The 13,985-nt window shown below is 36.3% G+C and overlaps 1 protein-coding gene across 2 annotated transcripts in view; it reads right to left on the minus strand.

The window, feature by feature from the left end:
• The window catches only part of GXYLT1 (glucoside xylosyltransferase 1), a 70,208-nt gene that overhangs the window by 10,862 nt on the left and 45,361 nt on the right, over positions 1-13,985 (minus strand). For both annotated transcript variants that reach the window (XM_023590171.2, XM_012526921.3), the window contains 2 exons: positions 8,167-8,290; positions 7,684-7,856 (listed from right to left, as the gene is read on the minus strand). In XM_023590171.2, the coding sequence (XP_023445939.1) occupies positions 7,684-7,856; positions 8,167-8,290 (297 nt within the window). The remainder of the gene's footprint in view (positions 1-7,683; positions 7,857-8,166; positions 8,291-13,985) is intronic.

The following is a 13,985-nucleotide window of genomic DNA, read 5'->3' on the forward strand; positions in this document are numbered from 1 at the left end:
AATGAAATACATAAAGCACAAAATATAGGAGCAATAGGATGTGTGGTTCCCATTTTGAATTTGCAATCTTTAAACTTAAAGTATTTTTTACTCATTCAATAGCGAACATTTAACAAATATTTATAGACTGTAAAAACTGATGTGCCATCAGACCGGCTTCATACATTTACATTTTAAAGGCAGTTCACATCTTTTATAATTCATAGATTGTTCACTGCTTTCCATGCCTATGACTAAGGTATGACAAGATATATTATAACTTGCATAATTACCTTCATCTGAATGCAATTCTTTAAAAAATTATACTCTCACTGAATTATAGATAAGGGGGAGAGGACTAGCCAAAAGTCCCATAAAAACTGATTAACTTCATTAAGTTGAGAAATGGATAGAAGCTGTAGTTAACCAGACCAATAACAGAAAAATCATTAATTCAATATTTGAAATCATTTTAAAAATAAGATTTTTATAATACAAGTGCATAATTGCTCAGCTTAAAACCATTACTCAACTTTTTAAGATATATATTTATAAACCAAAGAGGGCAAATAAGAGATTTAGTTCCCTAATAATGGATTGTTTTAAATGCTGAGAACAAAGAAATCACATTTTTATAGGAATGCATTTCCATTCTCTCCTGTTGTCTCAGAACTCTAGAAGTACTTTTCTTCATTTTTACTACCTCTGACAAGCATAATATAGTACTAGTAAAATATGATATTGATTTCTGAAGGCATACACGGCCTGCTACGTTAAAATGAATATAACACTACATTTTATAATTCTTCAGTGAGTAAAGTGATTTCATGATAAATTTATTATTTAGAAACTCAGCAAACAACACACTAAAATTTTAGCCCACGATACTGTTAGCACTATTTAGTGCCAGGTTTGAGAAACACTCATTTCTAGAAGACTCCAGTTCCTTATCTAGCAGATCTTAAGGAGTCGTGTCCCACCTCACCTCCAGGCACTGCCGACCTTCACCAGCGTTCCCTCAGCTCAACATCTGACCTCACCGTGGATTTCCCACAGCCCCTGAGCCTTTCTCAGGCAGTTCTCTGCCCAGACTGCCCGTGCTCACACCAAACTTTTATTCACACAGCCCCTGAGCCTTATTCATTCTCACAGGCCCACGTCAAATGCGTCCTCTTCAACGAGACCTTTCCAACCCTTCAAGGCAAAGCTGTTGTACTCTTTAGAGGCAGTTTGGTGCAGTTCTTCCACAACAGATTATAGTTTGGTATTTTTAGTCTTTTTCTTATCAGAGTGCTGGACTAGACCAGGGGTTTTTGGTCACTAGACAATAGTAAGGATTGGAGCCTAGCAAAGAGGGACTTCAGTTCTTCTGATGGCCTCTGCACATCCACCAGAGGAACACAACCTTCTATTTGATTTGTCCTTACTTCCACTTAAGATTAGGAATGCACTATCAGAACAGACTGCACATTTGCATTACTTCAAGTGGTCACTGTACCTCTCCCTAAGTATCAGTGGATTAGCTCACATGAAAAGGGTGATACAGCCCACCAGGCAAAAATATAAATCCATACTCCTTTGGATTTGTCACAAATCTTGGTCGCCAACATATTCACAAGAACTGGTTCAAATGTCAATCTGGGAGTATATGAAGTAGGCATTTTGCCAGCTTAATTACACAAAGGGGGCTAAAAGAACAAGAAGGAAAGAAAAAGAAACCGAAATGAGGGGCCAGGGAGAGGTAGTGTGGGAGACTGAAGAATGCACCCCAGAAAAAAACAAGTTCTTCATCTTCCTTCCAGTGGGTGTGAACTCACTGTAAACAAGACATTTTGAGGGTGTTACTTTCAGCTAAAGTGTGGCCCACCTGAAGGAGGCTGGGCCTTAATCCCAGTACCTGGAGGCTGAGGACGAGAATGCCTGGGAGAGGAGCAGAAGGCTGGTTGACAAGAGACCCAGGAGGAGAAAAGACAGGCTATCACGTTTGACAGGAAAGCTGAGAGGTCCAAGAACTGCCAGCAAGCCAGAAGGCTCCAGGCCCCAGCAGCAATCAAGCTTTCCAGCCTCTGGAACACAGAGCCAGCGGGCAGTTAAGCCAACCATTTACGGTATTTGTCATAGTAGTCAGGAAACTATAACAGGCAGTATATTCTTCTTTCCAAACTCAACATAAAACAAATGCTTAAAAGAGAACATTCTATTTAGGAATGCCTACTAATAAAGCATATAATAAGTTTAAAACATGTTCAAAACCTATGTGAGGAAAACTGTAAAACATTCTTGCAAGACACAGTGGAAAGACAGTTATTGTTATTTGTTAGGACGTCTCATCATCAACAGAACATCAACTCTAAGTGAATATATAATGCTAATACACTCCCAATAAAAATAACAAGGCTTTTATGGAATTAAACAAGTTGATACTTGAGGAAAAATATACAAAAAAGCTAAGAAAACAACGAAAAGGAAGAGCTATGAAAAGGGAGCAGCCCTACCAGATATTAAATATAGTAAAAAGCATTTTAATTAAAATAGTATAGTACTAGTGCATAAATGGACAGACTAATGCAACAGAAGAAAAAACACAGAACTTACAAATGGAATTTCAGTATATGATAAAGTGAGTGTAGTAGTTTGATATAGCTATGAATTCCAAAATTAGATAGTGGATTATGTTTATAAACTGGTCTGTACCTGGGTGTGATTAAATTATGATTGGGGCTGTGATTGAGCCATATCATTAGGGCCCTTGGTGGATCGGGACTCACAGATAAAAGGCATGGCAAAGGACAGAGTTGAGGTTCTGATGTTGGAGTTTTGATGTTGGAGCTTTGATGTTGGAGTTTTGATGCCGGAGTCTTAAGTTCGAGCCCTGGGATGTAAGCACACAGAGGAGCTTGGTTGTGAGAAAGAGAAGCCAGCCCTGGGAAGAGAGGAACCCAGGAAGCCTGAGCCCTCACAGACGTCGGCAGCCATCTTGCTCCAACACGTGGAAATGGACTTTGGTGAGGAAGTAACTTATGCTTTATGTCCTGGTAGCTGTAAGCGTCTACCCCAAATAAATATAAAACCAACTGATTTCTGGTGTTTTGCATCAGAACCACTTTGGCTGACTAATATAGTATCTCAAAACTTTGGAATAAAGATAGACATTTAAATAAATGGTACTGGGACAACAGATAGCTATTTGGAAAAGGCTCAAATTAGTTCCATTTCCTGTCCAATACTAAAGAATAAATTTCAAATGGAATGAAGTCTAAATGTAACAACTGAAATGGTATATGGGTAAATTCCTCTACAACAGATTCTAGAACCCCATGCACAGTCTACATCTGGCCCATCGACCTGGTAGTGGTGGGTACTCAATGCCTCAGAGCTTGCCCTGCATGTGGAAAGCAGCTCCGAGCTGACCCAGAGCAATGGGCTGCCACTGGCTGCAGGACAAGTGGACCATGAGGGCACTGTTTCCTAGGGAAGAGGGGACATTCCAATCCTTAAACAGAAGAATTCCTAGGAATACACCGAAAGGATCAGGAAAGCCAATAGACTTTGTCCTAGAACTGTTCTCCAAACTCACTTCATAGATAAGCCCTGAAGGAGATTACTCACAAAAGTTGATCTTCAAACACTGGGGAGAGGTGTTTTCTTTCATTCCTCCTCCTCTTTACTGCTAGCTCCTGGCATTCAATGTAAGATCTGTCATTAAACTAGCTGGATGCAAACTTAAGAACCAGAAACTTCAGAATCTAAATTCTAGCAGTACACACTAAAAATATCAAAATGTCCAGATTTCAATAAAAGGTTACAAAACAGACAAAGAAACAGGAAGCAGCAACGGCCCAAACAAAGGAGAAGATTAAAATATTTGAAACCATCAATGAGGAGGATCAAACCTGGGACATTCCAGGAAAAGTTTTTAAAAACTGTAGCCCTAAACATATTCAGAGAGCTAAAAGAAAACATGGACAAAAAAAAAAAAACCAAAAGACATCAGGAAAATTAAAGAACAAGAAAATATCAATAGAAAGATAGAAATTATGAAAAGGAATCAAACAGAGCTGAAGACAACAGTATAAGAAATAAAAATATTCTCTGGAGTGGTTCAACAGCAGATTGGAGCTGGCAGAACAAAAAACCAGTGAACTTGAAGATAAGACAATTGATATCATTCAGTGTGAGGAGGAAAAAAAGTAAACAGAGCCTGAGGAAACTGAGAGACATCTAGCATTATCAATATGTACATTGTGGAAGTCCCAGAAAGAGAAGGAAGAGAAAAGGGTACAGGGAATATTCAAAGAAATGATGGCTGAAACCTTCCAAATTTAACTAAGACATGAATACACTCAAGATGTTCCACAAACTCCAAACAGGATAAAACCAAATAGACCTACACTGTGCTATATTATAACCAAATTCTCAGATGCCAAAGATAAAGACAATCTTAGAATTCCAGAAGTCACAAGAAAGAAGCAACATGTCAGATACACAGGAGCCTCAAGAAGATTAAATACCAATTTCTCATCAGAAACGTGGAGGTAAGGCAGCATTAGGACGACATAGTTGAGGAGCTGAAAGCAAAAAACTGCCAACCAAAATTCTCTACATGGCAAAAATGTCTTTCAAAATTGACGGAGCAATTAAGACATTCTCAAATAAAGAAAAGCTAAGAGACTTTGTCACCACTAGTCTAGCCTGTAAGAAATGCTAAATGGAGATCTGTAGGTTGAAAAAAAAGCACACCAGACACTGACTAAAGCCACATAACGAAATAAAGGTCTCCAGGGTAAAGGTAATGGCATAAATTTTAATACCACTATTACTATATTTTTTATTTGTAACTCCACTTTTTACTTCCTACAGGATGTAAAGGCAAATGCATAAGACATAATGATAAATCAATAGTTTTGGACTCATAATGTATAAATATGTAATTTGTGAAAATAATTATATAAAAGTGGGAGTGAAAAAGAGCACAGTTTTGTATGCTACTGAATTTAAGTTGGTTTCAAAGCAAATGAGATTGTTCTAGTTTAGGACGTTAAATTTAAGCCCCATGGCAATCACAAAGAAAATAGCAGAAAATAAGCAAACTCAGACAGAAAATAAAGTACAGACTGCCAGTGGTAGCGGCAGGGACAACGGGGAATTAATGCAAAATGAGTTTGGGGTTACTGTTGGAGGTGAAGAGAAAGCTAAAATAATGGATAGTGATGAGGGTACTGCAACATGTGAATGTGATCAATCCCACTGAATGGTATGCTTGGGATGGGTTAGGATGGGAAGATTTATGTTGTATATATATGCCCACAAGTAAAGAAAAAAGAAAAATAAACTAAAGAGATAATGACAATTAAATGCAATACATCATGCTGGATGGCATCTAAGAACAGAGAAGAAAAGGCTCAAAGGACATTACAGGAATGTAAGAAAAAACTAGAATATAGAATTCAGGTTTCTATCAATGTTAAATTACTTGAACTTGACAACAGCACTTAAGGTGATTACCTAAATGAATACCATATATGGAAGTCTTATGTGTTCAAGGACAATGATTTTGTGTGCCATGTTCTCAAATGTTCAGAAAATAAAAAGATGACTGATAGGTAGAATGATACGGCAGAGTGGCAAAATGTTAAAATTGGTGGATATATGAGTATCTGGGCAGCGTGGGAGTTCTCTGTATGGAGTGTGTACTATTTTAGCAACTGTTCTGTAGGTATGAAATTCTCTCAAAATAAAATTTTTTAAAAATTAATAAAACATAAAAATAAAAAAAAAACAACAAGGATTCCTATCTATGAATGCATGGATCTCCAGAATATTTTATGTGAGAAAAAAGCAAAGGGTAAATGGAAATATATACTGCTACCTTTTGTGCAAGAAAAGGAAAATTACAAAACATACATATATCTGCTCATCTTGCAAAAAAGAAACCAGAAAACAATAAAGTTGGTAACCTACAAGAGGATGCAGCTAAGGGTTGGGAGTAGTTGTGCCAGGGAAATGGAGGGAATGGGGTAGAAGGGATAGAGAAAAGAGTGACATTTCTGAGCAACCCATTATAGTTTGGACTTTTTGAATTATATTAATCTCTACATATTCAAAAATAAAATTAAATCAATTATCATATGAGGACAAATACTATATTTGAAGGCATACCAAAACAAACCCAATTATATTTCAAATTAATAAAATAACCACATTGAAAGGGAGGGAAAAAAAACTAATCCAAGTAATTTCTGAGCACAGTAATGAGTACACACCATTTGTCTGGGAGCAAGAGAGAGGAGGGAAGCAGAAACTGGAAACAAATCCCGAACTCTTTTTAGTAGGCTGGTCTTTGGGGTGGGAGGAGGGACATGGAGATAAAGGTAAACGAAGCATTCCTGAAATGATTTTAAGTATATTAGAAGATTAAGCAAATAAGGAAATGCGGAGATGTTAAGAGCTGTAACTGTGGAAGAAGGGAAATAAAATATAGACTAGGGGAGAAAGCAAGGAAGAGCCTTGTGGGGATGGACTGGACTTGGAGGCATCACTGTGAAAAACACAACTTCTTGTATGTATTTCCTAGTTCTGTCACTGAAGGGCCTAGGAGCAAAGATACCCTTGCAGCAGTAAGCACACCTAGCACCCAGGGCCCACTAATAGGAACAAGGACTGCTGGGACAGCTGGCTGACGTCAGGGCTAGGGCAGGGAGGGTATGAGATGAGCCTGGAACATTTTGCTGGGACAGAAAAGTAAGGAGGTACTCAAAAAATGATGGGAAGTGTCAAAAGGGGCTCCCACTGGCCAACTTGGGAACAATTTCATAATCAATGTAATTAAAAGAAAATAATAAATTCTAAATCATCATCATCATGAGAGAAAAAAGAAAAACAAAGAACTGATAATCCACATAACCGCACGGGGAAGAAGGGAGGGTTCTTCCCTTAGCAGAACGCTGAGTGCCAAGTGACACATGTGGAAGGAACACCGGAGCTGCACCATCACGGACTGGCAACTACCACAGTAAAGACTGGTTCAGGGAAGAACAATCAGTGAGTGATGAATCTAGGAAGGAAACTTTGATGAGGAGCAGGATGCTTCAATGGTGAGTCTCCAAACAGACTGGCTGTAAAAGGAATGAATACTACTCTACAGCCAGAATCAACATCACCAGTGAGAGACAGTCAAAGGTGACATCAAGCATGAGAGGGACACAGCACACACTGGAGAGCACTCTGACCAGGATGCATAACCTGAACCTACCTGTAAGGAAACATCCAAGGAGCCACAATAAAGAAGATTCTTAAAAAGGGGCAGGGAAGATTCTATTACCTAAAAATGTCAATGACGTAAAAGACAAAGAAAGGATGAGAAATCATTCTAGATCAAAAAATAAGATAACATGGATGGTAGGTTAAATTTCCCGAAGTTGCTATCTTTGTGGATAATAACAGAATGTTCTTAGGAGTAGGAAAATATGCACTTAAGTATTAGAAGCAAAAAGACATGATATATGGAACTTAAACTCAAGTAGATTTTTTTAAAAATTAATGTTGGTATATAGAGAACACCAACGATAAAGCAAATGGGGTAAAAATAATATTTGATGAATACAGGGAAAGGGTAAACAAGAATTCTTTGTGCTACTCTTTCAAATGCTTTGTAAACTTGAAAGTATTTCCAAATGAAAAGTGAAAAAAAAAGCAAATGTTTACATTTCTCAGTGCTTCATAAACAGCTCTAAATGCTGGCTGCTTATCGTCATGGTAAACACCTCTGTTCCCATGAAGAATAAAGATTCCTTCTTCTTCAGCTTCTTGGCAATTGCTTCCATAGATGCAATGATCTGGTCGATAATTCCAATGACAGGGAAAGACAAAAAGACTTTCTACAAGAAGAAAAACAAAACAGTGAAGCAAATACCCTCTCATTCCACAGAGTTAACATTTTGTAGAAATTTTAGTTTAAAAATACAACTCCTATAGGCTAAGTTTTAAAATAGCAAAGAAAAAGATCCTATTTAGATCTCTTCCAACTAAATCAATATTTTAAAAAGTTTTACTCTATCTTAAACACAAATGGTGCCAATTATAATTAAGATAAGTCAAAATCAAATAAATGTGTTTCTTCATTTTTGACTAAATACTGTCTGATTTTTTTTAACAAAGGCAAAGAATAAAAGGAATATAAGTAATTACCTGGATTATGAAAAAACACGATATTCAATAAATCTTGATCTCCCCACGTGATGTTTAGTTTGTATTTTTTAAGCAACGGCCTAAGTATATCTCCCCAGCGTAGTCGTACAGTTGTCATATCATTCTGTTGATAAACACATTAAAATGATCCTCAGACTTCCGGGTTTAAAACTGCAACCAAAGGTAAAGCCAGTTCCCCATTCTTCCCTTAGCAAATCATACAGAGTAACAAAGAGAAATGAAAACTCCTTTTGTTACAAAACCAGGTGACATTTGTAACCAAATGAGAAGGCTGCCCAGCAGGAGTCGGGAAGATACCAAAGACACCTGTAGTTGCATAAAGAAATAAAACTAATAAACAAAAGTCAAGAAAGAAGGGAAAAAGAGAAAGTAGGTGGTGGTTTAGGGAAATGACTGTGACTAAGGATCATATCTGTTAATATAAAAATAAAAAATATTAGAACAGTAATTGCTACATAGTACTTACTCAGTGTTAGCTATTAATATTATTACTAACATCACCATTATATTCTTGGATTGATTTGCTAATCTCTATAACTGGCAGTTCAAAGACATGAACATGTATACAAAAGTAAACACACAAAACCAATGCTTGGCAAAAACCAGTTAGTAGAGGGAGAGAGAGGAAAACAAAGAACAAAGATGACAAAATTCATTTATTTTGTGTCTGTTTATAGTACACAAGTCTAAAGGAGAATTAGCCTTTTTATGACGTTGAACTGTCCTTTCCAAGAACATTTGCATGTCTATTTAAGTCTTCTTTTGTCCTCTCACTATCATTTTAAAGTTTTCTTCATATATATCTTGCCAATTTCTTTCAAGTGCCCCTATTTTTTATTTTTTAACTGGAAAATTCAAGCAAGAGATTCCATAAAGCGGTACCACGAATGACAGAGCAAAATTGAGGTACAGGTTCAGGCCTAGCAAGATATATGCAATCCCACAAACTCTTACCATCACAAGGAGAGGCTGGAAGCATTGGAGGTTGTGCTCTATGAAAAGGACCCTAATCTGGTGCCACTCACAGAAAACTACGAAGAGGAGGGAAGTAGTTATGCAGTCCATTTTGAGGACCTCAAGCTCCCTATAAATTACAACCCTGCTAGACAGCACCGTATTCATGTGTGTCACGTACCTACATGTTTGCATATCAACACTGTTTATGTTTACTACTGAAAGAGCTCCAGGTGTTCAGGGCCTCATCCAGCAGACAAAACGGCTTGCCTCTCAGAAAACCAATTTCTCTGCTTTAACTCCAACCCAGCTGAGTTACCACATGGTCTTACTGCTTACAGTAGTTTTCAATGGCTTCTTTTCTGTTTTCCAGGTGGACAGACATGTGCCAAATGCAAACAATACCTTTATCTCCTGCTATCTAGTTTTTATACCTGTTATCTATTTCATTTGACCAGTTTGGGGACTTGTTATGTCTCCATGCTGAGAATATTGATATAATATTATGTAACAGTTGTGGCAATAAACATCCTTGTCTTGATTTTAATGGGAATGTTTCTCCAGTTTCCCCATTAAGCACAATATTGCCTTTTAAGGATTTATTTAATTAATTTTCTTTTATGGCCCCCTCCGCCAGGTGGTTCTCTCATCCATCTGTTCACTGTTCACTCGCCTTCTCCAGGAGGCACTGGGAACCTAATCTGGACCTCGCACGAGAGGCGAGTGCCCAACAGCCTGAGCCACATCCTAAATCCACAGGCTGGGGCGCTGCTGACTTGTGGCATTTGCTCGTTTAGGTGTCTGTTCATTTGCGGTGCAGTGTCTACTTGTCTTCTTTAGGTGGCACTGGGACCTGAACCCGGGACCTCCCATGTGGTAGGCTGGCACCCAACTGCTTGAGCCACATCTGCTTCCCACAATACTGCCTTTTGAGCTTAAACATGTCATATTAAAATTAAGGATCCAACATAAGTTATGCTTTTTAAAAATAAAAAATGGATAATGAATTTCATCAAGTGCTTTTTCAGTATCAATGGAGATGCTCATAGCTTATAATTTTAAAAACATAAAGTCAAATAAGGAAAAAACTAACAGTTGAAAGAGGGCTCTGGATGATGCAAATCTGGGGTAAACAGGTAGAGCTAAAAACACTATTAAGTCATTTGGACCAGATCATAACCAGTGTTACACTTTGTAGCATGTCATCTGTGCATGTTTAATCTACCTCAACAAAATGATTAAGAATAGAAATTAAGATTTAGAAACCTTTGTTAACAATTTAACAATAAGTTTGTGTCTTTAGTTTTTCTAGTAATGTATACATTTTATTAAAATTCTCACTTGTGACAGATTAGAAATTTTAAAAAGCACTGATCCTTCTCCATAGATAGTTTAAGAGTATTACTATAAACCATTCAGATATATAATAAATTGAAGGAAGATATGCACAATCTATCCTTTAAAGGGAGAGAAAAGACAGAATTCCAAAAATAATCCACATATTTAAACAAAGTATGGTAGATGATCTGCCATAACTGTATTACCCTTTTGTGAAATTTCTCAGAATACAGTAAACAAAGTAATTATAAAATAACCAGAAATTAAAAAAAAACAACAACAACCAGTAAACTGACACAAGTTTTACCTAAGGAGCTAATAAGAAAGTGCTTTAAAAAATTTATTAATTAAAAAAAGCACTTTATTGGAAAGACAACCCTTTGAAATAAGTCATTGAGCATTTAACTAAACATTCTTAGGACTTGGAAAAGAAAATACGAATCGCACATGGACAAAGACCAGCAACATATTCAAAAAATAGAACTGGTAAGACCATTTCAATTCTTCACCAATATATTTATTAAGGAAAAAAATCAATGAAAGATAAAAATTACACGATTCAATGCAGTCATAGAAAAGAAATTCAAAAGGGAAAAAGCTTTTATAACTTAAAGGAAAATGTTCTATTAGAAAAATATTGAACAAGAAACAATAACTGTTATTTTCTGATTATATAAACCAGAAAATCTAAGACAACCAATGAAAATCTGAGAAGTGAGTTTAATCTAGAGGCATTATGAATGTAATATTAAAAAAATGAATAAAGACAAAAAAAAGAAAAAGGCTTACAGGGAATGTATGAAGTCCATGCCAAAAGCTTACCTAGGATGTGGAAGATATATGTTAATTCAAGCTTATTAAGCACTGAAACAAAGAACCATTTGGCCCTACCTCTGTATAAAAAGAACTCAAAAATCTTGTTTGGAGCTTGGATTTTGAATGAGAAGCTCCAAGCCCAGCCAGTCGTAAATAAGTCTTTTTTTTCCTCCCCCCCGCCCCCCAAAAAGAGGCATTATATATAAAAAGGAGTTCAAGTCCATAAGAAATAGGAAAACAACGCAATGAGTAAGATATGGACAAACTCACAAAAAAGAAAATAGAAATTGCTAATAAATATATTAAAAGATTTTCAACCATACTTGTAGTGATTGGGAAAATACAATTAAAAATGCGATATTTTTCAGCCATACAACTACAGATCTATACCAATATATCCAAACAATAAAATGAAAACAAAATCATCCATTCTCTAAAATATCAGACATTAAAAACTGTGAAACATTATGTACCTTGAAATAAGTCACTTATTTCAGTAAGTGAAATAAGCAAACTGAAAGTATATCCTGCATGTGCTAGTGTACATGTATATCTGTTTCAAATACATTTTTTAAAGCATCTTGAGAATATATAGCAAAGTTTATAACTGTCATTTTGGCCAAAGAAATGGGACTGAGCAGTGACATGTAAAAGGAGAGTCTCTTTTTACTCTTATATACCATGAACTGTTAGAACTTTTATAAGCATGCATTTCTTTCATAATTTTTAAAACAGTAAAACATAATTGTGATTTACTAATTTTAGCAAACCTACTGTCAAAATATATATGCATTATATTAAGAACAATTGGCTTTGCTTTTAGAATTAAGTTTGTTTTTGAAAATGGATGGACTCATTATTTTAATTTTGTTTTTAAAGCTTTAGATTACTAAATGTTACGTCAAAAATATATGGGAGGGAAGCGGATTTGGCCCAACGGATAGGGTGGCCGCCTACCACATGGGAGGTCTAAGGTTCAGACCCAGGGCCTCCTGACCTGTGTGATGAGCTGGCCCACACACAGTGCTGATGCGCGCAAGGAGTGTCATGCCATGCAGGGGTGTCCCCCATGTAGGCGAGCCCCATGTACAATGAGTGTGCTCCGTAAGGAGAGCCGCCTAGTGTGAAAAAAGTGCAGCCTGTCCAGAAATGGCGCCGCACACATGGAGAGCTGACGCAGCAAGATGACGCAACGAAAACCAGACACAGATTCCAGGTGTCGCTGACAAGACTACAAGTGAGCACAGAAGAACACACGGCAAATGGACAGAGAAAGCAGACAATTGGGGGGGGCAGGGAAGGGGAGAGAAATTAAAAATTTAAAAAAATATATATATATAGGGGATTCTCATATACCCCACCACCTCCCCCTGACTTATTATTAACAGCATATCCTCTATGTAAAATTAACAGGTGGCTATTTACATTATGCTTCAACAATGCTACTAACTCAGTAATGCCCAAAGATTAATTATCCAACATTGAAAAGCTCTACTCCTTTTGATAAGAAGTTCACTGATTTCTGCTTTTATGAACTATATATAACACAATAAAACCACTTGATCACATACATCATTCAAATAGACAAAAGCAATCATAATGTCCACCCCATGAGAAGTGTTCTTTTTCCAGTATTTTACAATAATTTGTCAATTTATTGTTTCTAAAACGTTCATTCTTGCTTCCTCTGCCAATAAGTATCTACTGAGTTGCTACTTTATGCCAGACATCATGGTAAATATTGAGAACATAAAGTTGTACAACTAACATACCATGTCCTCAAAAAGTTAAGGAAGGAGACAAGAAATACTTTAAAAGGAAAATGACAGGACAAAAACAGAGTACAGCAAATACAAATCCCAAGGCATCTAATTTGTTTTTCTCTAATGAATAGAAGTTAAGTCTTTCAATGGGAGTAGAAGGGTGAAGGGATATGAATGAAATAGTGTCACTATCTCAGAGATCAAATCTTTTTTTTGTCCACTGCAGCCAGAAGATGATTTAAATGTATATACCAGACAATTAAATTTAAAATTTAAAATTAAAATCAACCTTAACCCTAAATTTGCAGTCTTGTGGGTTTCCACATGATAAGAACCATGGGGCAACATTCATTGGTATGTATGAAACAGTTTGGAAAGTGGTTACAAGTAATTCAGTTACAGCACAAGAGATCTGAAACTTATTATTGAGGTCAGAAGTTGTAGAATTAGTAGGGAAAAAAACAAGGCAATTTTTGCTACAGACAAACTGAAAACAATCTGGAAAAATAAAGATGTAAGAAAAAAGGAACTAAAAGTCATTTATTTTTGTCATCTCAGCAATCTTAATCTAATGTTTGAGAACAAAGCAAATCCAAGTATGCTCCCAGTGACAAGAATACAGTTGTTTTGTATAGAGAGTGAGTAAATGTGGAGTAAATTATGCCTTTTAAATTAATGGTCAATTAATTCTCTCAAATTTTTCTTCATTAAGCCATTAATGCACAGCAAAAAGGCTAAAAGTTCAGAAATTATTTCAACCCCCATATCTTCATTTCTAGCAGGCTTTGAACATGCAAGAATAAAAAAGAAAAGGAGAAAGGGAGGAACTGTTAAAATTTTTAAGAATGGCATTTAAACAAGTAAAAAAATTTTAACAGGTTTGAGCTATATCGCTGGTTTGGGAATTTTTTTTAAAAAAATCAAATA

This window comes from Dasypus novemcinctus, chromosome 12 (genome assembly GCF_030445035.2).
Source record: "Dasypus novemcinctus isolate mDasNov1 chromosome 12, mDasNov1.1.hap2, whole genome shotgun sequence".
Lineage (NCBI taxonomy): Eukaryota > Metazoa > Chordata > Mammalia > Cingulata > Dasypodidae > Dasypus > Dasypus novemcinctus.